The following is a 27,619-nucleotide window of genomic DNA, read 5'->3' as shown; positions in this document are numbered from 1 at the left end:
CAGGGTCCAAACCCAACCCATCCCCCTGGACCTCTCCCCCCGTGGCCAGCATCGAGCAAGGACAGACGAGCAGGCGTTGCACGAAAACAATGGACGTAATATTAGCCGTGCAAAGTACATTACAGTCGGGGGATATCCAGGCCCTGGATGCCTGGACGGAGACGTCGAGCAGCAGCATGTCTGAAGCATGTCTGATAGTTGCATGCCCTGGCTCAACCAGCGAGCCCGCAAGCTGGCCAGCGCCCTCGCATTTCACATGCTGCCTCTCGCGCTGCTGCTGATGGCCGCTGGCGTCTCCTGGGCCAGCAAGTACCGAGCAACAGTCGACGCAGGACGACGCAGGAAGAAGCAAATACAGCAGCTAAAAAGCAAGCAAGGAGCAGCGAAAAAAGAAACAAAAAGAAGCTCAGTCAACGGCTTCAACTCTATCGGGCTCGGAGCATCTCCTTGCCAAAGGCTTCTCGTCGTCCAGCCTTGCAAGAGACTTTCTGATAGAGTCATAGAGTCATGTAGCAAGAAGTGCTGGTTGGCCTGCGTGTCTCGAGACGGAGGCGGGCTCTATCAAAAACCAAAAAAGGGGGTGACAACAACTGCCGGATGCAACGCCTTTTTGCTCCTCCTCCTCCTCCTCCTCCACCCCCCCTTCGTTGGCCACGCCGAGCAGGCCCTTGAGCTTACTTGCTTAGTTGCTTGTCAGTGAGTGTCCAGGCAGGCGTTGTCCGCCGTCTCGACCAGACTAGCCCGCCAGCGTTTCATCCCGGCTGGCAAGGCAAGGCAGAAGCGCAGGAACGGACTGCTGAACCAACTGGACCAGCGTCCACCGTCCACCAACCTAAGCTTATCCAGGGCCGTCCTCCGTCCGCCGCTCTTCGTTTTTTCGTTCATCTTCGTTCATCGTTCAGCATGATGATCGCCCGAGTGTTTCAATCGTCTTGGAGGGCCCCATCATAGCGATCTATCTATCTAGCTGGCCTTCCAGAAAACCCCAGCCGAGTAACCGTGATATATCCCGTTTCCAGATGGCGATACAGACGGGGCTCAGGCATCGCCCCCAGGTTTCCCCCGTTACAGAAAGTCGTTGGGCGCATGTGTTGTCTCTTCGCTTTTCTTTTTACTTCCGATCATCCCATTTCAACGGACGTTTATCCCATCTCACGGAGGGTGCGCCACGGGCTGGAGTGTTTTGTCCCTTCAAGGCAGAGATGGAATCATGTATGAATGTGAATCCATGCATGCACGACTGAGCATCGTCCGTTAAAGACGGGATGAATCTGCTAGATACGCAGAGAATACGTTTTCTTTCTGCCGGGCCATTACTTTTTTACGGAATTCAGGGGGGGAGGGTCTATCTTTTGCCTTGTCGATGCTGCTCTCCGGGTAGAACCCTGTCAAGATACACCACGGCTCTGAAGATGATTGACAAGGTAGGGTATTATATTATTATTTACTTGAGTGGAAGTCGAACTTCAAGGCGAAGACGAAGAATAGCAGAAAAGAAAAAGGAACTTAGGAAAAAAAGAAAGAAAGAAACAAGAAAGACCAGATCTGAGCAAAAGGAATTCAGCCATCAGATTCGAAATATTTTACAAAAATACAAAAGGGCGTGCAAAAAGGCATCATGTACGGAGTACGGAGTGTGCATAACGAACCAGAAGGAGTGGATGAGAGTACCGTGAGGGAAAGCCGTTAAGCTCTGCTTCCTTCTCCTCTACTTGTGATATTGCCAAAGATGGGAACATTGATCCTCGGTTCTCTTCAGCCATCGTCTAGTGGTAAATGTCAATAAAGACAAGAAAGAGAGGCAAAATTCCCTCCTAAGCGAAGCTGGGCGGGCTGACATCATGCAAACACACAGGACAGGCAGGCAGACAGGATGGCCAGAGATCGATATACTCCATGCATATCGTCCATCCCCGGGGGGCGTCAGGCAGAACGCTCTAGTGGAGATCAACGATAATACGAGATTGCGAGCCAGAAGAAAGGAGACGCAAGGGAAAAGGAAAAAAAAGGAGAGGTAAAGGGGGGGGGAAGCCCGCAAGGACGAATATGACCAAATTCTCCGAAGAAAAAGCATTCATTTTTTCGGTTCCTTCTAATCATCGTTACATCCAAGTGACCTAGGGGATAAGATAGGCATTGATGTCGATATATCATGGGCTGAAAGCGGGCAGTGACAACAATCATGCAACATTTCACTTAGTCCTGTTTCCTGTTTACTCGAACAACTATCAGTTATCCAATCTTACTGCATTTGCACTTAGCCTTTCCATACTATGTATGAAAGGGTAACCATCTCCGCGCTGTCAGCAGCACAATGGACGCCTCTTTTTTTTTCGCCATCTAAGCGAAAGGGGATGGGCCTAGAAGCACGAGACGATCAACCTCGCTCTGTTTACCATAACCCTCAATCACCCCCGCGAGCGCGCGAATGGCGCTGACTCTGGCGCTGGTCGTTGCATGCTTGGGGGAAGACAGCGTGAAAGGACCAGTAGTCTGAATCAAATAGTTCGAATTTTCTTTCATCGGACACTCCGACGGATAGGGTTTTCGTTGGTGAATTAAGAAAAAAAAAAAAAAAAAAAAAACGAAGAAGTAGCAGCATCAGAACAAAAACATTGCTTTTTGGCATCGGCTCTCTCACTCACCCTTTCGCTGGCTTTTTTCTGGCTCTGGAATCTGGCTTGTGGCGCTTCCAACGCCCATTCATACGCCATCCCCCATGGGCAAAAACTCGTTTAGTCGGCATCAGTAAGGTGTGGGCAGTGCGTCCACGAACGTTTGGTAGAGCGTACTTTTTTGATATAGTCATAGCCGTCCTGTCAATCATTTGTTGGCGTCACTGCAGCCTTGGTTCTGTTGTACGGCCTGGTTCTCATAGTCCAGAGTCCAGGTATTTGGTAACAGGGTATGGGAAGAGAGACGTCCCTGACGGGACACCAATTATTCCAAACAATGCACAACATTGCGCTCTTCCGCCGCGAACTCCGTCGCAGCGGTAACTGGAAGAATGCATGGAGCTTTGCTTGTGCTGTAGGGTGAGTTACCGACAACCGGATAGGGGGGACCACCTCTGCCGAACCGCTCGCCTGTCTGTAACATAGGCGTGAGGAAGCGCTGAAACGCCTGCTACTGCTCAAACAACAGACTATTTGTCGCGATCACAGCTCAGCCGTTTGCTCACCCGTCTGTGGGCTAAACACGTTCCTCCTTTGGGCGTGTGTAAGTCGTATGTGCTCCGTATGTCCATCTACGGGGGTACAGGTAACTTCTTACAGCAGGCCAAAAAAAAAAAAAAAAAAAAAAAAAGACAAAAAAGACTGAAAAAAAAGATAACCACAAAAAGATAGAAAGATTAAAATAAAAACAAAAAAGTACAGAGAGAGGAGCGACAGAGCCAGTTTGACAAGCAGAAAAAGAAGCAAAAAGCGTTGTATATTTGCTTCTTCCTCGCAAGCAACTCTTCAATGTCCTAATTAGGAAATTCGTTTTAACCGTCCCGTAGTAAAAGGTAACAGTTTGCTTGTATCGAGTACCAGGCTGCCAGCGCAAACTCCATGCATGCCAGAGGCCCGAGGCCGTACTGTATACATGATGGGAGACGCTTGCATGGAACGGGGCATCTGTGTAACAGACCTGCTCCTGAACGACTCCCCAGCGCCAGAGAAAAGCAGCCGAGGACCAGCCAGTGGGGGGAGTTCCTTTTCTCCAGGCCGTTGCACTAATCTTACCTTAAACCCGCGTTTAATTAGTATCGGTTGAAATAAAGAATCCATAAGCACGGAGTCGGCCTATATGTCTTGACCCCTTACTGATAATAGACGGCTGTATTGGTTCTGCTCCCAACCGATTGGGACTCCCGCCAGCATACAGGAGAAGGGAAAATATGGCAAGGGAGGAAGGTCAAAATAAAAAAAAGAAAGAAAGAATGGGAAAGAAAAAAAAAAAAAGAAAAAAAAAGTAGAAAAAAAGAAGCTGTGGTCGGCTGGGTTGGTTCGGTCCAGTAATCTGCCGGTAACAATCGTTTCATTCTCCGGGCCGTAGATTTACCTAGCCTGTCCAATAGACTGGTTTCGAGCCCTGGCCATTCCATATGAGAGCAACAATATAGGGGAACGGGCCTGTGGGCCAATGGCAGTGGGACGTTGAATAATTTACTTCAAACGCGATAAGTAATCCACAGAGAAGCCAGACGCAGGGGACGCCAGCAAAAGTGAAGAGAGAGCCCATTCTGCATCTGCAGTATTCACCTGGCAAGGCTGACATCTATACCCGCGACGTATACGGAGTGCTGAAGTATGGGATGCGGGAAAAAAACAAAAACAAAAAGGAGCCTGTATCGAGATAAAAGCCGAAAACTGGGTCTCTGTCAGCGTCATGCATGGCCACGAGGACAAAGATGTTCGAGGAGAAATGCATATTTTGACAAATAAACAATATCACGAATGGATATTAGCATGCATTATGCGCCCCAGAACCTGCTCCTTCTTGCCCCCTGCATATTCATAACATAATGGCCTCCTCAAACGAGATAATTCAACGAACGCTCAACCTTCGCGGGCGTAGGCGGCATTCACAACTCGACTCGGCTGGAAACGTTAAAATAATTGATCTGGTCCTGTCTCTGCTCGTGAATATGGAGGGTGGGGGGGACCGCGGATGCTGAAGTGTACAACAGCACAACGACAGTTGCCGGACTGGATTGAAATTTTGCGATGCTCAGATCTCCAAAGCCAAGCGACTGACACAAGATGCATGTAATCAACAATAAGGTCGTTGAGGAAACTCTATTCCTTGGCAGGCAATACTGCCAAATAAGGTGAATCGGGGCGCGAGTTCGCGAAACCAGCAACTAGTTCTTTTTAGTCATAGGCCGACGAGTGGCTCTTCTATGGAGTAATTCACGTATCTCGACGGGCCATGCCATGGAAGAAGTCGAACGGGCCAAAGGGTGGAAATTGATTAATGATAATAATAATAGACGTTAATATTTAATATAGGAAAAGAAAAGAAAAGTCGGAAAGGGCTGTGCAGACGGGTTGGAGACCTGAGGTCGGAGTCGAGTTCCCCAAAGGTCTAAGCTCCTGCATCCGGCCTGTCCTGTGTGTCGTTGCAACTTGCAACTCGCAACTGGAGAAGGCGACGAGGCTATTGATTGGATGCGGGAGGTTTGTTTGTCATGTTTCAACTAACCTGCTCCCCATTTCAATAGCCTATCTCAACCCGGAATCATGGAGCTTTATTTTTGCATATTATTGTGCTGGTCGTTCTGACATTCCTGTTTCGATCCAATGGGGCTCCATAATCGGATAGCCAGGGTGGGCATCCGCGATGTATAGTGCACAACTAAAACTGCTTAAAACATCTTAAGTTAAGCATTCTTGGTCTGGCCGTCAAGACACGAGGGCGACCGACAGCAATTCCACGCCATGCTTAGTATTATATTATTATAATAATTTTTTGCAGCTATCTTTTCCTGGAGCGTATACATACCTCTGGAATCAGTAGTCAGTATATAATGATAAGTAATATAGCAGACAGGGTCAGGGGCAGACGGGGAAAAGGGAAGACGAAAAGAAGTTTCAAAGAACGCACGTACATAATATCCCGCAATTCTCTTTTCTTCTTTTGGACTTAAGTATACTTACGTCGATTAATAGCATGGACCTCCTGCTCCTTTTTTTTCAGTCTTTTCCCTTCCGGCTAGGAGATAAGATCGACCTCGTTACAGTGTTCTTTGCATTGCTGAACTGCGTTCCTACCTGGTCCCTGGTGCCTGGTCGTTATATACGCCAGGACCAGGTTGTATATCTCTGGGGCTGGCGACTCGCCCGATAAACGGCATGGTAGCGGCGGTGGTTGGTCCGCCATCTGGGGATGATGGGCGATATTAAGCTCCGAACCATCATCCGCCCTAGACTAACGGCAACGTTTTTCTTGGTGCCATTTCGGCCTGTGCCGGGCGCACCAGCCTGAGGGATATCGTCAGTTTTAATGCTCCTGTCCCCAGGACATGGCTCTGTGGGCTTTCGGCACCGAGGTGTGTTCCTGCACACGGGTCACTGGAACGCTCTTGGTTCACGAGCCTTCCTTGCTGCTGCATATTCGCTGTCGGCCGTCAGAGTCTGCAGTCCGGTCCTTCCCATCCTTCGTCTCGTCCTCCTTTTGGCCAGTATTGCCGCTGTCGCCCTCGCTCCAGCCGGTCTCTCCTTGCCCTGAGGTCCAAATGGATGGTGGACGTTTTAATACCTTCCAATAACTCCCGGACATGCTGCGTTTTTCCGCGACGACTCCCCGTTACGTTACCTAATCTCTTATTAAGCATGTCCATGACTAATAGAATCATTCCCGAAGCGGTTAATGGCTTGGTGATGTCCCGATCGGGATAAGCGCCCTTTTCTTTTTCGACGTCGTTTCTTCTTTTCTTCTTCTTTTCTTCTTCCTCGTCTTCGTCTTCGTCTTCATCTTCGTCTTTGGCTTCCTCGACTTCCACATAACTCAAACGCACGAGAATGCACATCTCGTTGGCGAACACTGCAAGAGAACGGCAACAGCAGGATGCCTGCAGTGGCGCTGATGCCTGCACGATCGCCGTGCGCTGGATCCTCGCTTAAGGAGCCGTTATCGAGATCGACAAGATCCACAGCCGAACGTTACATCGTCTCGACTGTAGTCCCAGTCAGAGTGCGATGTCTTCCACAAAGTCAACGCCAGCGTGGATGTTATACATGCTCTAGACAAATGTATGTCATCACGGAGAGCCTAACCGCCTCGTATCTCATGGGACTAGTTGCTCCATTGGAATCTATATTTATATTTTTATACGTATACGGAGGATAAGAGAAATAGTCTGATGAAGGCTGCCCTTCTCACGGTGGAGAAATTACCCGTCTCATTGGCGCTTATACTCTCGATGTCTGGGTTTTTATGGAGCTCACCCGTATACCATTCAATCATGCTAACAACTACCAGATGCAGTTTAACATCGCTTTGTACGGAGTATTCTCCGCGCCTTTCCTCATCACACAGGGTCAGATCAGCTCTCTTCAGTGTTGACTGGGAGTGCGCTTAGATCGCTCAAAATCTCCCCTTGAGCTCAAGTACGAAGTACGGATCTCCAGACCATCCAGAACATCATGCATGGATGCTCCAGAAGCCTCGCTGGTGGAGTCTGCGCCATTCTTCCAGTCTTCTTCCCTTCTTTCTTTTTATTTTCGTGACAAAACGGGCATGTCAAAAGGTTGGTTGTGGAGAGTGGTCATGGGTTAGAGCTTAAGCAAGCTGGGGGAAGGGGGAGAAAAGGGGGGAAAGGGAGACACTGCGTGTGGGTATATTCGATTTTCAAAAAAGGTAAATTCATGTTAGCTTTTCCGCCAATGCATTGAATATTCCATCTGACTGCCCAATTCGTTTTCTTTGCTCGCGAAAGCTAGCGCAGCCGGCTTGCTTATGAAAGAGTTCTTAAACGCAGTTCAGCCGAGCACGAGGCATACGAAACCCTCAAGCACTTCATTATTGAAACACCCAAAGGAACCAGATATATGCCTCTTCCGAGAGTCAAAAAGACCTCAGCCCCCTACACTGTGAATATGGGTTCCCCATGTAAGTAACTTGCCAGCGCACATCAACGGATGCATATTGCCCGACCGGGAAGGCCAGCTTTCATTGGTAACCAATTACATCCTAGCCGACCCTTTTCTTCTTCCCTTCTTTGCCTTTTCTCAACTTTGAGGTGCATCACTTATTGTCATGGATCAAATCAATATTGAATCTGATTAAATTAGATTAATTAATTGGGCGCTGGGACCCAGCCAGCTGGGTGGGATTCATCAACATTGACCTACTCTTTGGTACTCGTCACATTACCAGTCCCGTCAGCAAGGAACGTACGAGGTATGAGTATATAACATCGGTATATATATGTTCAGGATCTCAGTTTGCTATTGATGATAATGCTCCATGTATTCCCCTTTCTTTCGCTTGTGCCCTTTCAGCTGAACACGAGTTTCATACCTGTATCTTAAGGCTAACACCACTAATAATTTCTATTATTGTTGGGACTTGTTGGGAATGTTGAAGGTGAAGGATTCTTAGCTGTTCCCTGCAGCTGGGTCTTGAAGTGAGACAGCTTACCATGAAGCTACCAGCATTATGGATGGCGGGAATAACTGGGAGATCGATCCCACCCCCTCCGCTGGGTCCAAAATCTCTGACCGTCGTTTACTTCGCACATTCGCTTCCAGGAGCCCGCGGCTTTACTTTGTGCAAAACAAATGCCAGAAGAGCTACTAGATTAGGCCTGGAATGTCTGTTGCTTCAGTGATGGCGGAATCGATGTCGTACAGGAATTTATGCCAACCACATCCAACATTCATCCAACCACGGAAACAATTTGTCTCCCTTAGCTGGCCTCCGGGTCTTCTCTCGAAAACTGGAAAGCTAGTTAAACTAAAGCCCACAGTTGACTGCTGCCAACAATCTGAATGCAACGTCTCCTTGCACACGTATGACGTGCAGAATTACTGAGGAGATACGAGGGCATGTGCGATTGACCCTAGGAGATGCAGATGTTCGTCCTCCTTTTGATGCTCGGCTAAACCTGATCAGATCTGCCGGGCCAAGGCAGGTACCAGCATGTTCCATCACACTGGTTTAAAAATTTCCAACCAGGGTCCTTGGTTAGGATATCCTGCATGTTAGTCGTCCTGGTTTAATCTATGGGTGGCGGCCGGTGACACCGTCAAAAAGAACTCACGCATGGCTGATTGGAAACGTCAACCACACCTTTCCCTTATACTCCCTGCTACGGGGGGGTACACGAGAGGCGAATATGCGCTCAACACTGTGAAACCATTCCGCCGGATGTAGCCAATTGGTGGAGGATTAAGCATACGTTCATGCAATGAATGTACTTTTCTACATGTCATGTTTGGCTCTCAGAAACTTCCATATTGGACGTTTTATCTGATTCAACTTCTACTTTCGGTTTGATCCCGATGCTTTCCTCGGCCAGCTGGACAACGATCAAGTTCTAGTTTCAGATGTTACCCGGCATTTGAACCTACATACAGTTAGTTGGCAACAGAGTTATCAGCTTCTTCCTATTCCATGTTGGGACCAGAGAGATACAGAAACAACAAGGTGACAGAAGACAAGGAAGAGGACGTTGCACAATTCCATGAGGACGCGGAAAGTGGCATCCAATCATCGCTGTCAGCAAGCATACAGACTTCATCAAGCCCTCTCATGTTTACATGTGTATTATATCGATGCCTCTAGTCATACACATACATGTACATAATCCCAAATACTCTAGGGGTACCTTCAACGCCCCATAGGAACTAGGTATGTCATCCCAAGAAAGAAGTTGGAAACGGAAAAGCTACAATTGCACTGTTTATTGACTAAACAGCGCCCTTTAAGAGAAGCCAACTACCGGAAAAGCAGCATACCCCGTCCAAATGCAAGATGCAAGATGCAATCAGGACGAGATCTGCTTCTGTTACCGTCAGAGATATACACGCCTGATCACGCCCATCATATGGATCATGCTTATCCTGTGGTCTGAAGCTAGAGCACTAACTACACAGCAGCAAGTTCAGGGGCAGGAACCGGCCTGGTGTCTGTTTTGTTTCATTGCTCGGCCGTGATCACCTTCCTGACCCTGTCCATGTCTTACTTTGAAGTCCTGATAGTCACTTGAGCCCTCCTGTACATCCCCAAGTTCGAATTAGTAATGAACTCTTCCGTGCCACCAAAGTCCGATGATGGGATATCCCCGATTGACGGGATATTCAAGACTCGATACCACTTGACCCGTTCGCCAGGGGACTAGCATCGAGCACAGTCAATCTTTGATCCCACGGGGGAAACGGCTTTCCACTCCCCCCTTCTTGATGACCCTAGACTCCATCTTTGATTGGTGTTTATACTGGGTCCTTGCTCTTGACCGGGTGTTTCCTCGCCATTTATTTAGTTGGCCGAGCTTTTTGCCCGTTCAAACTTGAAGCCAATTAATCCATTATTCAGTTTCTCTTTATTTTTTTCAGGCCGTAAGGGGCGAATGAGTTGAAGCCCCGGCGTTAGTAATACCCACGGGGTAAGACGAAGCAACGTAAATAGTTCGAAAAAGGTCAGCTAAATAAAAATTATAAATTATAAATTTGGGACGGCGGACGAGTTTATGGGGATTCACGGATTCATCCCAGCTCCACAGTTGGTTGTGATATCAAATAACTAGTTCAACGTCCAATCGTAAGCGAATAACAAGGATAAGGCAGTTGGCTTACACCCTCAATTTTCCCCTTCTTTCAACCCTTAGATCGCACTAGGATCTGTGTTTTCCGTTCCCTCGGTTTCTCGAATTTTTGGGGCTCCCTCCTTTCCCACCAGTTGCTTCACGTCCAGCCGTGCTTAACGCCGAACGAAGGATGTGACTTTTTGAAGCAAGCCACATAAACTCGTCAGGTCAGCCCCCATGCTCGAGCCTAGTAAATCTTAGCTGTGGAAAACTGCTTCCACTCCGTTTTCTCGGCTAAGAAGGCGGAAGACGTCATATCACATCCGTCTTTGAGCGTTCGCCACCCGGATGCCTCCCCCGAAGCCGCACTATCACTTCGTTACGGCGTTAGCGATGGAGAATGGAGGCTTTGGGGCATGGGAAGCTGACCTCTCAGTTCTAGTTCTTCCTCTTCCTTTTTTTTTTTTTTTTTTTTTTTTTTTTTTTTTTTCCCTTTTAGTCCGTTTTTCTAGGATGAATGATGAATGATCAATCAACCCCTGAATCTAGCTCCATCTACCTGCTGCTCGGTACTTTGAAACGGCGAGAGCTGGGATATTCTATTCAGATACACACCATTTCGCCATTTATTACAAGGTGATTTCCCAAAGGGCGTGACGACATCGATATAAGGCGAGAGAGTCTGCTCCACCTAGTACTCAGCCCGGTTGGGATGAATATAACTATTTTGGCAGGCAATCTGATCGTGGCTGAGTGACTGGGCCACCAATCACCCAGCAGAAATGGCAAAGAAGCACATCTTGAGAATAAAATGCTGCTATCCATAAGGGTTCAGCCATATTAGAGACCCTAATATCCAATCATTGAGGGATGTGGTGATTCTTCTTCAGCCTGTGTGTTAGCAAGAATCTCTCGATGGCCACATTACATAGTTACCACCTATTTCCTGCTAGTTATTGGTCGCAACCAAGGAAGTCAAAGGATTACTCATTGTAATCCAATTCAATGCAATCTTCAATCAATCCTTGAATTGCATGTCCATTGGTTAACTTGCCAGATACCCCAGACCAAGGAAGAAAAAGAGGAAGCGAGAGCTGGACGTCCTTTCACCCGGCCATCTCCTGACTTGTTTGTTCTCCGGGAATTTTCGAACTGCTTGTCATTATGCTGTCAGCCATGCAACCAGTTCGTTCATTCCACCTTGGCCCCAGTTCTAGAACGTTTGGCCGGTACATGCCATTCCTCGGTGGGTTTGCCTTCAGCCCTTTTTTTTATTTTCTTCATGCAGGCAGTGCCAGGGTGTTTTTCCCGAAATAAACACCATGCCCGTTCCAAATCTCTCCATTCCAGTTTCGCTCGCTGGCGGCAATGCCCAGGGGAGCTGACCTGTACGGAGCCGTGCGTTCTTTCTCCGGAGGCAACACGCTCGAGAACGCCCTAGCCACCCCCGAAAGGACGCTGGGTTACAGTTGGAAGCGTAGCGAAAAGTCGGATAGTGGCAGTCCGCCTTTCCTGCGCGATGGCTATAACGTAACGGAGATGGGCACGGAGAACTGCGGCGCCAATGATGTTAGACGAAGGACCCCAACTAACAAGCGAATCAACTTCCAGGAATACCCTTGGACGTATTCATATGCAAGACATTTGTTCAGGTCGGTTCAGCCGTATTAGTGGTGTGAAAGCGCGATCTAACAATCCACTCGCGCCAACTACTTGCCTGTATCAACCAGCACCCCCTACCTCCTCCGCCAAAGAAAAGAAAGGGAAAAAAAAAAAAAAAAAAAAACCTGGGCTTCATTCGGGCGTAAGGGCCAGCTGTCTCTCATGCCGCCTGCTTTATCTCCCGCCGTTGCATGAGTAAAACGAGAACGTTGGATATACCTCATTCTGGTTACGACAGCCGGGCTCGGGGAAGATGATCAATATGGCATATACCCCTTTCATCGCATGCCTGTTATATGATATGCAGAGAGGACAGCTATGGCGTTTTCCTGTCCGGTGACTCGTGTGCGTCCTTTGCAAATGCAGGAAGCACTTATACCATAGGTTACCAGGCGTTCTACACCACATGTATATTGTACTGTCTGTTGGATAGAGAGCTGTGAAAAAGGAGCTGCGCACCCTGTGTGCTCGAGCCGCTACCACGAAAAACAACGGGATATGTAGGCGTTACACCATGTCATCGAAACGTCATGGGGATGGACGGTATTCTAATTGAAAATTTTTATTCAACCACTCAACAACCAGGTTTTGGTTAACCAGGTCCTCGTACATACGGCGAGTGCGCGAATGGGACCACGCAAGCAAGCGGATGCTTGAACGCGTGGGCGTTGTCTTGTTTTCTTACCGTGATAGGGCATTAATGCATAACGACGTTGTTGATATCGAGATCTTAGTTGACAACATATTGCTGAGCTGGTGATTGATGAACATCTCAAATTCTACTACATATTACTGAAGCACATGTTTCTTTTAATTCTTTGCAATATCAACTGGTAGCAGCTACTTCTGCGGAAGAGAACACTCCGCGTATATATGCATTGATGCCATCGCGCATTGTCCATGGGATAGATTGACCATGCAGGCAATATTTTCATTTGATGTGAAAATTGGTATGTGATAATACACGAGAGAGGCGACTGATGATCGGCCCCCTGAAGTGACATCGCGCTGTCCCTCTCAAATCAAAGGCAATGCAGACAACAGGAACTGAAGTTATCGACCAACAGTGGATGTTTTATACAGGTCAAAGGAGAGAAATGGTGAAATAGCAGTCAGTCAGTCAACGGTCAACGATGCTGTAGTGGTATATTTTGCTAGATGTAAGATCGCCTGAAACAAGCCCAAACAAATCTAGAAAAGGGGCACAGATAATAATAAATCACTGGTATATGATGGCCGAGTGAGAAACAAAGACGGGCATAGGTGCTAATAAACATTCCGCTATGCAGAGAGCCAACTCGCTACGAGGGCGCTTGAGGTATCAAATCGAAGAAAGGGAAAAGCAAATCAAAATCAAGTACATGATGGTCATATCGCAGGAGCCCGTATGGGCTGCATAATAAGGCGGGAATATTGCATAATTAGAACACCCATAGGGTCAACAAAGTGCGAAATTGCCCATAAAAGCGTGGATAAACCGACTTGGTATCGCTCCAGGTCATCTCAAACAGATAAGAACAGCAAGGGGAATTATAAAATGGGTGATCAAGGTAAAAACAGAAGGGAAAGATTAAAAATCCAAAAAAAAAAAGAAGAAGATGTAAGGGAAATCAGAAGCAAAACAAATAAGTCGTGAAAAATACACCCATCATAGCCATATATCTTTCTCTTCTCCTTGAACCCAGTTCGCCCAAACCTTCTCGTACGCCTCTTCCAAATCATTGACCCATCTTCGGGTATCAAACAGTTTACTTTGCCACCGATTCAAGTAAAGCATCTTCCGAAGTTCAAACAATCGTCCACTTGCACTGCCTTGGTTATTACCAAGTTCATACTTCATCCCCAAACCCAGCTCAATTGCAGTTTTTTCATATTCAACCTCGTCAGAAGAAATCAACTGTCTCGCAGCTTGTTTGCCGTCTTCCGTCTGCGGAAGTGCACTTGTTAGAATACTAGATGCCATGCGAGAGCACATCTTGTATTTGTATCGTGGAAACGTGAGGAGTGGTGTGCCACTCCAAAGGACGTCAGCCGCGGTGGTGTGAGCATTACATTCTGGCGTGTCCAAGAAGAGATCGCAGATGCGAGCACGAGAAATGTGTGTGTGTTTTGGTGCAACATCGGTGAATACGATCCTTGATGCAGTTGCTTCGCCAGCCCAGGCTTTTGCTGTTTGTCGGAGATTGTGCTCGCCAACGTCAGGGAAGCGGAGGAGCCAGAGTATAGCATTAGGAATACCGGCTAAAATCCTTAGCCATGTACGGAACGTTGTGGGCTCGATCTTGCAGCTCATTGTTAGCTTATTCATGTTCTGTTCTGGTTCAATGGGCTATGCAGACATACCTTGTACAGCTGATTAAAGTTACCAAGAATCACTGTATCATCCTTGAGGTCAGGAAACAGCTCCTTGCGCATCTTCCACCTATTTGCTTGCTCCTCTTCCCATGTCAACTTGGACGCGCGTGCATCCGGTGCACTTTGCCTGTGATCACAGCAGAAAAAGGTGTGCTTGGTATACACAATTTTCTCACTATATATCCAGTCATCTGCATCTTCGTTGTGATCCACATCATACAGTCGATCTTCTATCCTTGCGGATTGTCCCCGAGGGGCCAGAGTACTAGGTGGAATAGAGAGTTCATCGGCTAGAATGTAGTCGGACCATTCGGCACCCAATGACCCAGCAAATCCCATGAAGGACATATGTATAGGTGCAGGTCGAGCTGCAAACACCTCGTTACGAGCACCACGTGTATAACCATTTAGGTTGACGAGAATATGAACACCATCTCTGACAATTTGATCCACCAGTCGATCAACAGACCAACTGCTAACATCACGGAAAACAGGAGCTTCCCGTTGGATTTGTTGACGGTGAATAGAGTTATCACTGGCTGTGGTTGCATAACAAATCGCTTTTACACGACTTGGATTATGAAGGCCAAAAACAGACTGCATAAGGTGAGCCAGAGGGTGATTGTTGAAGTCGGACGAGACATAACCAACTATGATTTGCGGATTCGGCGGAGCTGGAGGTGGATATACCGTAGCAGGAAGCCATGGGGAACGAAGTGTGGAACAGGAAATACGCAGCCCGTTGCGCTGAGAGATATGGCGAATTTGCTTTGCAGATAATGGGCAAGTAAATGTATGGAATGGTAAGACAGTCGGTGCACTGGGTGGGGTAAGTGCCCCTGGAAAATTAGGACGTGCATACCTCGAAGCCGGGTATTCTCTACGGTGCACATATCGATCTTGATACCATTGCCAGCCAATATACTTCACCATTCGTTCTATCAGTCGTACAGTCCGGGATCCTTCCCACCTTTTCCCTGACCAGGAACGTAGCAAGGAGTTGAGCGTTGTTCGTCTGCTCATTGCATCCGTGGTATTGCTGGATGGAGACATCAGGGCCGAGCACAATTGGTCCGGGGTTAGGTTCTGAAGAGTGCCACAGCCCCAAAGTTCACCATCCTTCAGTTGTTTGTCAACTATATCAACAACTCGTTTGATCCATCCCGTATCAGCTGTCATCTCCTTTGCATCACGGAGCCGGCCTTGATCATCGACGTGCCACAAATCCCTGATTCCACGACCAGGAGAGATGCCTCCTCTACCTCCCCAGTTGCAAACAGAATTCAATGCATTTGCTAGGCCACATACTGCCTCGGCAAAATCTGGGTTAGCATTCACAGCTCGCCGATAGTATCCGATGGCATCGTTGATTCTGCCAGAATCCTTTACAGCATTTGCGAGGTTTGCTAGTGCAATATCAAACTTATTGTCACATTGGACAGCCAATTCGTACATTTTGATTGCAACAGACAACTGGCCGATGTCCTTGAGAAGGCTTCCTAGGTTGGTGTAGAGATGAGCGTGTCTTGAGTCAAGGGTCAGGCCATAGTTGTAATAAGCCAAAGCAAGTGCAATGCCACTGCCAGGAGTGACACCGGGAATATCTGGAATTTGATATTCGCCAGCCGTGCGAACGGACTTAGCAGACGTTCCTTGAATTCCTGCGAGGAGGATCCCGACGTTATTTGCTGTTGACGGGCTGGGTTGTAGCGACAGCGACAGATAGTATAAAGCAAGAATATCTCGAACGCCTGGTGTGCTCCTCAGGGTTCCATTTGAAGATGTCGACGCCATGCCATCCTGGTATATCTTGGCCAGCGAAAGTAGCGAGTTGCTGGTTGTAGAAATTGCAGCCCTCTTAGCCAGACCATCTGGGAGAAATTGAAGGCCGGGCAATATGCCATGCGGGTGAAATACTAACTTTGCCGTTTGCAGTGCCTTGTCTGGAAATAGCAGTACGGTTTCCTTGGGATCATATGGCCGGCAAGTAGGAATGCCGCGCCTGTTATCATCAGCAAAAGCCGAAAGAATATGGCGGATAAGGCTCTTCATTCCTCGTCGTTTGCCTGTACTAATGAGGATTGCTTCCTCAAAAGCTCCAGCAGCGGCCACATTATCACCCAGAGCATACAGCATGTTTCCTTTGGCATGTATAAGACCAAGGATTCTGCCATTATCGGCCCCAGGAATAGCATAACCACTCGACCCAAAGCCAGGGGTAGATTGGTCAGACCCACGACGAGCAAATGCCAGTGGGCTCTGGATGCTGTCAGTGTAGTCAAATGCCATTTTGTCGGCGGATTCTGTGGTCGATACGCTGGACTCCCTGTCTTCAGATTCCGTATCGGACTGATCGCATGCACGATTCGACTTGAAATAGTCACCGCTTGGTGGTAGTCTCAAAGAATTTTCGACATATTGAACGATGTTGACAGCTTCCTTCCCTCGCTGACTGCTGCATAACAACCCGATGAGGTGCTCGACAGCATCAAAGTAGCTTGGACGTAATTTTATAGCTCGCAACCACTGCTGAAGAGCTTCTTCTCGGCGCTCCAAAGCAAGAAGCGAGGCAGCAAGATTGGATATTGCCTCAACGTGCCTATTATAGTTACAGTTAGCATAAACTCTCTAACGGCATATGCTAAAATCCAAACTTACGTGGAATCTTGGTTTATAACCCGGTTATACCAACGCATAGCTCTGTTATAGTCACCTAGACCGTAGGCAAGGCAGCCCCCAACGAGCATTCCATCGATCCATGTCCAGCCACTCTCTTTGCAGAGACTACCAAGCATTTCCAAAGCAGAAACCGCCTTTTCAGATATTGACATTGCTTCGTGAGCAGGGCTGAACATACGAGTCATCGAAGCGCCATGGCTACGTCGGATCGTCCGGTATCCATTCATCGACACATCAGAAGACATTCCATGATTAAAGGACTGATTTAGATGCCTCAACTGAGCGGAATCGTCAATGGATGGGAATTGCCTGTGGGCAGGGTGTCTCTTTGTGTCGAAAAATCCACTCACGGATTGATCTAAATGAATGGAATGGCTTCGCTGCGGGTGCATGTTCATGGCCTGGACTTGTGGATCGTGATTCCTGGGTTTTCTGGCCATGTTTTCGGAACGTGAGAAGTCGGAGGTTGGCTGCCTTGGGGGTTTAGGGTATATGCTGGGTTTGAGAGGCTCGCGAGAGTGGGAATCTGCACCCTGACTGGCTTTCTTCCTGGCATTATGCAACGATGCAAGAAGATCGACGTAAACGCTATGAGCCCATGAGAGGGTTTTCTCTTTGAACTCTGGGTTCCTCGGTGATCTGGTAACGTTAGATGCGGATGGATGGAGGCCATTCTGTGAAGTTTGTTGCCAACGTAGAGAGTCAACCGAATCTAAATGATGTACATCATGTTTTGAAGGGAGTGATGGCCCGTACTGCAACTGGGGTTGATCCCAGATTTGATCGGGCACCTTTTGAGGGATATGACCGGGAGCATAATGTTGTTGAGGTCTTGAGAGGTCGTGAGCATATACTTGATGCTGCTGTTGGGCGTTTATAGTTGACTGGGCTGGGAGTGGGTTCCAAGAGAAACCTGGTGCAAGAAATTCGGAAGGGGGGAGAGATTGTCTGTTAAAAAGTGATTGAGCATCTGCGAGCCGGTTATTGGTGGGCAGCGAGTGTTGTCCTAATGACGGGGTAGATTGATATCTCGTATCTCCAAAAGTGGCAGGTCGATACGGGGGCATGTATGGCCCGTCAGGCCAGTATTGGCCATACTGCGCTGCAGCGGCCGACTCAGGTCCCCCGAGGCCAGGTTGAAAAGAGGACGCAAGCACTGTGGGAACTGTGGGCAGGTTCTGCCAATAGTTATACCTCTGACCTGCAGTTAAACTGGAGGTCTGATTTAAAACCGAGTCGATGCCTCCTTGGGGGGGATTTAGAGATCTAATCCAGTTAGGGTTTGGAAATTCTTGTGGTATACCGTTGTGCACAGTATTTATTCTATTTGCATCTTGCTTGAACGCGGGAGGAAAATTTTGGTGCTGAGAAAGAGGTAGCGGTTCGACGGTCTTGAATTGCTGTAGAGGGTCGAGGGAGAGGCCAGGTTGGGGCATTATCTGGCTATTATCAAGCGAGGAGACGAGAATGTGTTTGGTAGCAGGCTGCTGGATAGACCTATCTCCAGGAGTAGCATCGTAGCCGGCAGCAAGAGTACCATTGGGTGTTTTCCGTCGTAACGTATTCTCTTGCGAGGCAGAACCGGCGGGTAATCGGCCATCTGGCAGGCTGTGTACGTCAGGCCGCTGGATTGGTCGTGGGCAATGCGTCCTGCTCCCTCTGACCAAAGAGGATGGCCCGTGGTTGGCGTATTGTGAGAATTGGAAGTCATCCTGGAACGAATGTATGCCTTGTCCGTGGAGGTCGTAAGGAGTATTGGTTGAGTAAACGGACTGAGTATGGCGGTGCGGGAGGAACTGGAGAGGCTGGTGTGCCACTGACGGCAGCATCTTGAATGCTTCTGCCGGGAAACGGGGGGGAGGGGAATACCGTCTTCCCTCCTCTCTCACTCCTATCTATCGGTCGTGTCTATCGCAAAATAAAAGAAGAAAAAAACTACTTCGAAAATAACGGGTGAAGCAGAGTTCTTCATCAACCAAGGAATCTTCTTGTTCGTTTTCGAGGCCACATCACGGACACGTATGACTCCTGGCCGATGTGTGTGTATGCGTGAGAGGGAGAGGGAGAGAGAGAGATGGATCCGAATAGCACAGGGTTCTCTGATAACGGGTGTTGGAAGGGCACTGCCCTGAGCAAACCGGGGAGGCTTATGGGTGGTTGCAGTCCGGCTCAGCCGCACGCGATGAAGGAGGGTCGGTTTCTGGCAAGCGACGTCAGCGTCAGTACACACGAAGGCCGTTGCTCCAAGCCATCAACGGGATAAAGAGTGATCGAGGCGAGGATGGCCGCAGGTATCGCGGTCGAGCTGCGGATTCTGCGGTCGTTGATGGAGGTGAGGTTGGAAGTTTTGCCGGTCGTGGAAGACTGGAAGAAAATAGGACAGACTCAGGGCGGTGAGGCAGAGAGAGAGAGAGGAAGGAAAAGCAAAAAAGGAAAAGAACAACAACGAGAACGACGACGATGACGACCAAAGCGCAGCAGGCAAGAGACTGACAGACGGGCAAACACACGATGAAGAGAGCGACAAGAAAGCTCCGCTTTTTGAGGACAGCAAAACCGCGTTCGTTGATCCGAAGGTCTGGAGTCGACTTACTTAACTAGCAGACGAGGAAGATTTATGGGCTCTCACGACCGAAGCACTAAATTCCTGGCTGGGTTGAAGCCTGCCCTGGCGGCGACGGTGGAGACATATGAGGTCAGGCCAGGAGGTTTCAAGAGATCGGGGACAAGAGACGCCACAGCTAGCGGCCCTGGCGAGATGCAGGCGGACGGGTAGGAGCGCTGGGAGCAGAGGGGACGGGGGAAGAGAGGGTCGAAGAAGAGCCAGTCGATCGAGCTAGAGAAGCAGAGCCAGGGGCACCAGAGAGAGATAATAAGAGAAGAAACAAGAGAAAGAGAGAGAAGGGAAAAGATGAAGACCAAGGCAAATTGAAGAACAGAAGATCTGTTTTCAACTGGAGATGGATGTTAGCCGCTAGGGCGAGCCAGGTCCACACCAACACGGCAAGCGTATAAAGTGTGCTTAACGCCAACTCTATAGCCTGGAAGGAATGGAAAGGCAAAAAGTCAAGGGGACGGAGCAGGATGGAAGGGGGGAGAGACGGCGTTGGTGGACAAGGGAGGGATAATAGCCACTGGGCGGCCGTTCAGTGACAACACTTCAGACAACGAGATGATGCAAGATTATGATGCAGACGATAGAAACCGCCCAGCAGAAAGATCAGTTGGAGTCGAAGGCAGGCAGTTGGACCACAGCAGCCAAGCAACGCGGTGGGCTTAGGCGATCGCAGCAAAGAAAAAACGCCCATCAACATGCTACTGATGGGGCTATTATTAGAGGCATGGGGAGGGAGGGTCGAAGGTGGGACGGGTGGTGACAGGGACCAGGCTGGGCGGCCACTTCTAACTAGTCGACCACAGGGAAAAAGCAATGGGCTCGCAGGTCTCAGGACAGGGATGCAGGCTAGCTGTGCAGGTTCAGAGGGTTGTGTGTGGATGGGTGGTGCATGTCGATGTGCCTTGGACGGAGTATATTGGACATCTATGGGATGGTATGGGACGCTGACACATTTCTGACCAGAGTGACTTCTCTTCTCCCCTGGTGACAGCGATGTAGTCGAAGGATGAGCGTTCTCCTCCCACCTGTGGGCTTCCCTTCCACTTTTGATGATGGGCTGAGGGCGCAACTCTGCATACAAATACGGTATGGGCGGAACCTATTATTCTGGGACCAGCGTCGGCGTCCACTTGGTTTGGCGATAATCAGCGTGCCTTTGCCCACTGTTGTGTGGGTGATACTGGTGGCCGTTAAACGCCCATATGTCACTGTGGCTTGATTGGGACCTTGGGCCTCTTCCAGAGCGGCCCCGAACAATGCACCCGTACTGGGTATTCTTCTCTACAGTGTCGAACTGCGATTCGATGGGCTTCGCGCATCGTGAAAAGGGGAAATTCCAAGATATTCATCAAAGATACTTAATATGGCAAAACCATTTTGCTTCGGAAACGCCGGGGGGATTACACCGATCTCACTACCAACAGCTAAACAATCCTCTACCCGTCATCATCATCATCATCATCATCATCATCACATCAGCATTATCATCTTGGCTCGCGGCAACTGACAACATCTCTGCGTGGCTGTGGATGAGCTCTCTATATGGCTCCACCCTTAGGCGAGGCTTAACCGTGTGATTAATCATGTTTCACTGGCCTGTTTCGAACTCTCCTTCCAGCATCTTTTTATATAATCTTCTTCGACAAGTCCAGCTTCGCCTTATCGCAGCCTCCAGAAGAAGAAAAGAGAAAGTATGATATAACCTGTGGAACAGGTGTTGGGAAGAAGCAGTATCTGCGTCCTCCTGCTGCGCTTTGATTATTTTTTTCCCCTACACTCGATATTTGATGACACGCATGGGTACTTCCCGTACATGGGCCAGGTCGCAGCTTGGCACCTGTTGGATATCGTCAGCATACATGGTCTGCGGAGCATTCTTCATTTGGGAAAGGATGACTCCGCTGTGGCTCCAACGGTCCCACTGATACATCCGCTCCCTTTCTCTTTTGGAGTCCAGTGTTGCTTGCTCGCAGACACGAGGTGTGCTCGGCTTCCGCTCCTGCGTATATGTGACAGGCGTTTGTTGATGCAAGGACACACACGACCACCCGTCTGCTTCTTCCCTCTAGCTTTCACGGCAGACGGGCCAGAGACCAGGACGATGGGAGATGAATTTCACACTCGAATAGCTCGAAATAAAAGAAATCAAGGCTACATCCACATGAGACTCCACATCGATCGGTTCAAAGGCTTGAAAGCATGGATTCACCCACAGAGCTGTCCCCACTTGGCCGGGATAAAGGCGATCCTTGGCTGAAAGGAATATCCTGGACAGTTCACCTGCTCGTAGTGTTTGGCAATCGACATGGGAACGGGAGGGTATCGTGGTTTGCCTCCATCCCCGCAGGTCGAATAACGGACAGGGTACTCCGTACGTGATGCAGTCGTTTTTCGATTCTATTCTTTGATCCAGCCTGGCATTTGGACACGTTGAGCAATCGCCGTCAACGGGAGGGCAAACCTAAATAGTTCTAGCTATTTTCTTTCTTTCATTCTTCCCCTTTTTTTTATTATAATATATTCCCGCAGTAATTATGGGGAAGACAAGACGACCGGGGAGCTGACCCGAAAATGCCGATAGCTTAATGGAGATATCAAAATGGCTAATTACCTCTGATATATATAAGAAACTGAAGCGGGAATAACCACCATATCCTCCGGTACTATCATTATATTAACTACTCGGTGCTCTACATCATCTCTTTCCCCCATAACTATTGCATTATACGGACTGGCTAATAAAGGAGACTGGAGATTGTTCCGCTTTGGCGTCCAAAAAGTTGGTCTTCTCCCTTGAGAAATTTAATTTAAATTTGTTCTGTCCGAAATTCTCCTTCGAGTATGGTTGGACATGGAGTACATGCACAAGGCTACCTACGTATATATGACGGTTTCCTGCACCATTTTAATATGATAAAGGCTTGCTATTGCTTTGTGCATCGGGTCCAGGCTGCGGATATACAGATACAGAGCTCTACAGGATACATATGCAATATCATATCCCCTGGTTTTGTAGTTGACTAATTGGTTGATATTTATCGATATCTAGCTTCAGCATTTGTATAATGAGGCACGAAAAGCACTTTGATTTCATCTATGGGTTTTTTATACTTTCAGAATTTGGGTACGGAGTACATGGCTTATAGTCAAGGGGGCGATCTTCGTTGTCCCAGGCCGTGGGCGAGCTGCAAGCCACTTCCAAACGGTGTTACAACTGATCACATTCTCCATTTCTTCTCCTCCGTTCAAAGAGGCGAAAGGATTCTGTATGTGACATGCAAGCTGCAATCACAAGATCTTCTTGTTATATCGACGGCCATCTACTTTTTTCTTTTTCTATGTTCGCCTGCCAGCAGCTCGTTTGGCCTATTCTCTCTCCATGTGTATGATGTATGAACGGCCATGTAATAGTAGTTATGAGGATGACTGGTTCAACAATGGTTTTCTTCACTTCTCGTTCGTTTGACGCGCTCAGGTCTAGTCATTTGTTGCGGGGATATGCATCGGTGTTTCCTACGTTGGGCTGCTACAAACGGGGATCTCGGGCCAATGCAGATACGCACATACATGGTCTGGCCTATTCGGCGCGGGGGGAAGCGGAACATGAAAAAGAAAGGGTTCCTTAATATGCACAGTTAAATTTATTGTCGATTCCGCTGAAATGAGCGTATCAGATCCTGTCCTTTACCCAAAGGAGAAGAAACATGGATTCGAGTTTGAAGACGCACCACATTCATTCAAATGATACGAACATAGAGCCGTTCCACTTGCAGTTCAGAATACCCAGGAGTAAAGGCTTCTATCCTGGTAATACTTTTCGAAACAAATGAAAGGTTGAGCCAATAACCCAAGTAGGTTATTAAAGGCTGAGAAGACATGTAGACCTTCAAGATGGACCACCGCATCCACAAGATAGATGCATGGACATGTATTTCCCCGAAAGGAAACCATACCCGAGCACCATCCAGGATACTGCGGTGAGTAGTTGGTCACTCGATCTCCTTTGCACCAAAATAGGCCAGTACCGTAGAGATTTTGCTCAAATGAAAACATTCGCGCCGGTACAGGCCAGAGTGTTGGCAAAGGCTGGGTAGGGGGGAAAAGATGATGCAGCAGGGGTATAAGGGTTGGAACGAAGTGTAGATGGAAGTGGAAAAAAAAAAAAGTTTCGTTACTTCGTAAATCCCATGGAGTAATGGGGAGCTCTCTCTGAGTAGTAGTACAGGTAGAAGAAACCAAGAGCAGAAACAGCTTTTGTGCGTATTTCACATCTCTTTTGTCATTTCATTTCATTAACTTTTTCTTTTGGTTTTAAATTTACTCGGAGGGCACTATGCGAAACACGTTAGTATTCTGACATAACTCAAGTAAAGTTATAAAGAGGGCTACATACCATCAATTTCACCAGACTTGACGTCGTCGCTAACATCCTTAGGACTGCGTCCATCGACCTGGCAACCAACGCTGAAAGCAGTACCCAAAATCTCAAGAACGGTTCCGCGGAGCTCCTTGGCAAAAGAGCGAGGTCTCATGATGCGGGCAATCTCAACAATCTCATCGAAAGGAATGGACTTGGAGTGCTTGATGTTCTTCTCCTTCTTGCGGTCACGTGGGGGCTCCTTCAGGGCCTTGATGACAAGAGAGGAAGCGGAGGGAACAACAGAGATGGTAGCCTGGCGGTTCTGGATGACAAGCTTGACAGTGACACGGAGGCCTTTCTGTTTATTTATTAGTGCGGTTCGGACAGCAGCCAATGCGACACCATCTGGTTATTCGAAAACGTACCCAGTCACCAGTGGCCTTCGCAATATCTTCACCAATCTTCTTGGGAGAAAGACCAAGTGGACCAATCTTGGGAGCGAGGGCAGACTGGGCACCGACTTCACCACCAGTGGCCCTAAGGTGGCTATTGAAAGAGCAATTGTTAGCACATTGTGATTTTGCGGGCTTGGTAAAAAAAACTGATGAAGACCAAAAAAAACTTACATCACCTTGACTTCGGTTGGATCTGGCTTTGGAGCTGTTTACATCGTATAAATGTCAGTCGGCCGCCATAGCACACCAGAGGAGATGATACTTACGCATGGCGAGTGCGAAAGGTAGTCTATCTTCCTGGTTCTGTCGAAAGGTGGTGAGGTGATGAAGTGCGAGTCTCCGGATGTTGAAGCTCGAAGTTCAAATTTGGTTTTGTTCCATTTAGCGAACTAGCGCGTTAGGGCAAGACCCTAATATATCACGTGATACAGAGTTCGCCAGGTGGCGCGGCCGTGCTGCCCTGGTCCCTGGGATACCTCAACAATAGCGTGCCATTATTTGAATTCAAGAACTGAAATTGACTAACTAAGCAAATATTGATCATTGAATTTTCACTATCACTCATCTACCACTCCAAAACATGAACCGTTCTCTCATTAGTTGGTGCCAGAAACGGCAAGTCTAGGAGGACAGTTGTTAGCATCGAAAGATTAATGACCTTTTGAACACGCTACTTACTTCATAAGATGGTCCATAAACGTTTGGAGGGAAACATCGTCCGTGAATATAGTTTGACCGGGTGCACTACCTCCGTAGCCACCGGAAGAATGTGTAGTCGATGGGTTAAGCTTAGAGAGAAGGAAACGCGCTTGCGAACCACCCGCATCACACACGATAAAACGCGGAAGTGGGAATCGGTCTTGGATAAGGTCCTGAAAGAAAAAGACGTTAGTAATGCTATAAAAGTAATTTATTAATGGGCAGGGCTGTATACTCTTGCGTCTTCCTTTGGCTGGTCAAGAATTGCCTTGAAGTTCTCATAGCCTTCTTGGTCCTGATATCCAGCTTTCCTCCATTCTGCCATTGTCTCACCATGGAAGATAAGGATATGGAAGAAGGTATCCAGGAGTAAGATATGGGCTGGATGGATGGAGGCAGAATCCAATAGCACAGGTTGACTGCCTTCGTGCTCAAGTGAGTAGGAGTCAAGAGTAGGCTGGATCATGACTAGAGAATCGCTGACCGACTCGTGGTTGAGAACATGTCGGTAGAAAGCAGTCTCATCTGGCGAGTTGTTGAATACCTGCAAGAACTGACTTCGTCGAAGGTGGAACATGAACTGAGGGTAGAGACTGAAGTTCTTCTCAAGTCTAAACGATGTTTGGTCATCTTTCCTGTAATCGGCAAATCGCGAGCAAAGTCTGATAAGCATTCGATCAACCCATCTGAGAACATCCGGACCATCATCAACCTCCGCCTTGAAGACTGCGATACGAGACATCAAAACTGCTGCAGCTTCTTGATCGAACGAGTGGGCAAGAGCTGCATCTCCGGCAGGGCTGCTGAGGGGTCTAGCAATGGTAGTGACTCTGAGATGGTACTGTCCAGAAGAATGTTGGTAGTAAGTTAAGAATTGCATCATGGCTCGATGAGGGCCTTGCTGCATAGGTGCCGGCCCACCCTGGTTGGCAATCTCAAAGAACAGGCCGTAGCTTGCAGCAGGGTCAATTCCGCACATCTTCCAAGAGCAGGTGTTTCCGATTCCGCAATCAGTTTCACCAACTGAGCTGGACTTCTTATTGAGAGAGATAGCATGGCCGATCAAGCCGGTAACCTTTAGTTCCTTAGTAGTGAGAACTTCCAAAGATGCGTTGAACCCCATAGTAAGGTTATCACTCTCATCTTTATCGAAGATCCGAACAAAAGACTGTTTGAACTGAGATGAGGTGAAGCTGTCGGTGAGCAACATATGACCACCCGTTGAATTAACCAGACCTTTCATTTCCAGTAAACCAACTTGGTCAAGACAGCCAACGTATATATCCACAATGTGGCTGTTGTGGGCTGCTCTCTTTGCTAGGTTATCATAGAACTACAGTTCGTTAGACATTTCTGTATAGTTTCAGCGGAAAGGACTTGTCATCATACCTTGACAGCTTTCTTGAAATATTTAATATTGTCCCGGTCGATATCGTGGTGGGAACGAATTGGTTCCTTCAGTTGAGGGCCAACAACTAGACCAGGGCCTTCGGATGCTGGTCCACTTGTGAACAACATTACCCGGCCACCAGCACCCTGAAATGAGGTCTCCATCAGGCCAATAGCAACGCTAAGAGCAACACCGGTACATCTTAGTGGACGTCTATCATTGGCAACGGGCCAGGGATCTTGCTGTAGCTGTTCGAGGACGTTTGTAATCTGATAATCTGCCTGTTGCACCGGGAGAAGGAATCGGGCCGCTGGCGAGTTTGCGGGATTTGGGCGGTTAGGCTGCTGTGGTGCAGCGACTCTGAGATTGGGAGCGAGCAAGCCAAGCATTTCCTGAACTTGCTTTGCAGAGTAGTCCTTGCTTCCCCGGAAAACATATGACTTTGCACACTCAGTATATCCAATTTCGTGGACTTGGGCCTATATGAGACAACGTCAGCGGAATGAAGTAATGGTCCTGGCCGGATGGTGGACATACCATAGTTCCAAAGGTGATCAAGCCGACAAGAGCATTAGCAGGCAGGAGGGACAAGCTCATGATGAGGGAGTCCTTCAATGCCTTCAAACTGTCTTCCTCCTGACACGTATCGACTACATATAGGAAGATTGGAGGTGCAGGCGCAGGGCGGGCTAACCGATATTCAACGGTACTGTTCTCTGGATGAAGCTCCGGCGGGATGGCATTTTCGGTGATATCCTTGTAATGCGGCGGAAGAGGGTTGCGTTGGAGACAGAATGGGCATATCCAGATACGTGCACGAATATCAACGTTGCTGTTCACCATGGTCAATTGACGAAAACTCGATCAAAGAAAGAAGTGCGGGGATATTTGGCAACGTACGCAAAGGGGTTGAGGACCGCCCTGCAAGGCATCTTGCAGGTAACCGGCTCATACTGAAGCAAGGTGCCTTCTGGCCGCTCCTTCAATGGGGTGTATACAGCTCCAATGGGGACCACAAGCCGAGATGCCTCCTGTAACCACTGTTAGGACTTCCCGACTCCATAGATCTGGCCGGAACCTTGCGAAAAATAAAACGAACCATGCGCGTGCTTGGAAAGGTATTCCAGCTTAATCGAACGCCATCGCGCTCCTCCGCATCATTCCA

General features: G+C 48.3%; 7 protein-coding genes across 7 annotated transcripts; 3 read left to right on the top strand and 4 right to left on the bottom strand.

Moving 5' to 3' along the window:
* Nucleotides 1-187: 187 nt before the first annotated feature.
* Nucleotides 188-951, top strand: ARB_04539 (uncharacterized protein; the record flags this gene model as incomplete). Its single annotated transcript, XM_003017611.1, has 2 exons — nt 188-696; nt 741-951. 2 exons carry the CDS (start codon nt 188-190, stop codon nt 949-951), a joined length of 720 nt encoding a protein of 239 aa, XP_003017657.1.
* Nucleotides 952-1,412: 461 nt separating this feature from the next.
* On the top strand, nt 1,413-2,018 carry ARB_04538 (uncharacterized protein; the record flags this gene model as incomplete). Its single annotated transcript, XM_003017610.1, has 2 exons — nt 1,413-1,620; nt 1,771-2,018. 2 exons carry the CDS (start codon nt 1,413-1,415, stop codon nt 2,016-2,018), a joined length of 456 nt encoding a protein of 151 aa, XP_003017656.1.
* A 4,057-nt stretch (nt 2,019-6,075) lies between these two features.
* Nucleotides 6,076-6,517, bottom strand: ARB_04537 (uncharacterized protein; the record flags this gene model as incomplete). The annotated part of the gene is made up of 2 exons (XM_003017609.1): nt 6,076-6,212; nt 6,304-6,517. The coding sequence occupies 2 exons, from the start codon at nt 6,515-6,517 to the stop codon at nt 6,076-6,078; spliced, it is 351 nt and encodes a 116-aa protein (XP_003017655.1).
* Nucleotides 6,518-13,547: 7,030 nt separating this feature from the next.
* ARB_04536 (uncharacterized protein) lies at nt 13,548-18,762 on the bottom strand (the record flags this gene model as incomplete). The annotated part of the gene is made up of 3 exons (XM_003017608.1): nt 13,548-14,210; nt 14,243-16,853; nt 16,913-18,762. 3 exons carry the CDS (start codon nt 18,760-18,762, stop codon nt 13,548-13,550), a joined length of 5,124 nt encoding a protein of 1,707 aa, XP_003017654.1.
* Nucleotides 18,763-19,214: 452 nt separating this feature from the next.
* ARB_04535 (uncharacterized protein) lies at nt 19,215-20,213 on the top strand (the record flags this gene model as incomplete). The annotated part of the gene is made up of 4 exons (XM_003017607.1): nt 19,215-19,265; nt 19,312-19,509; nt 19,679-19,936; nt 19,974-20,213. The coding sequence occupies 4 exons, from the start codon at nt 19,215-19,217 to the stop codon at nt 20,211-20,213; spliced, it is 747 nt and encodes a 248-aa protein (XP_003017653.1).
* Nucleotides 20,214-23,721: 3,508 nt separating this feature from the next.
* On the bottom strand, nt 23,722-24,635 carry ARB_04534 (uncharacterized protein; the record flags this gene model as incomplete). The annotated part of the gene is made up of 5 exons (XM_003017606.1): nt 23,722-23,801; nt 23,944-24,268; nt 24,336-24,456; nt 24,537-24,570; nt 24,632-24,635. The coding sequence occupies 5 exons, from the start codon at nt 24,633-24,635 to the stop codon at nt 23,722-23,724; spliced, it is 564 nt and encodes a 187-aa protein (XP_003017652.1).
* A 643-nt stretch (nt 24,636-25,278) lies between these two features.
* ARB_04533 (uncharacterized protein) lies at nt 25,279-27,297 on the bottom strand (the record flags this gene model as incomplete). The annotated part of the gene is made up of 3 exons (XM_003017605.1): nt 25,279-26,397; nt 26,454-26,933; nt 26,992-27,297. 3 exons carry the CDS (start codon nt 27,295-27,297, stop codon nt 25,279-25,281), a joined length of 1,905 nt encoding a protein of 634 aa, XP_003017651.1.
* Between the last annotated feature and the right edge of the window lie 322 nt (nt 27,298-27,619).

The sequence above is a fragment of the Trichophyton benhamiae genome (assembly GCF_000151125.1).
Source record: "Trichophyton benhamiae CBS 112371 chromosome Unknown contig01293.0, whole genome shotgun sequence".
Taxonomy (NCBI): domain Eukaryota; kingdom Fungi; phylum Ascomycota; class Eurotiomycetes; order Onygenales; family Arthrodermataceae; genus Trichophyton; species Trichophyton benhamiae.
The sequence above is the reverse complement of the archived record's forward strand: the minus strand, read 5'-3'. Positions and strand labels throughout refer to the sequence as shown.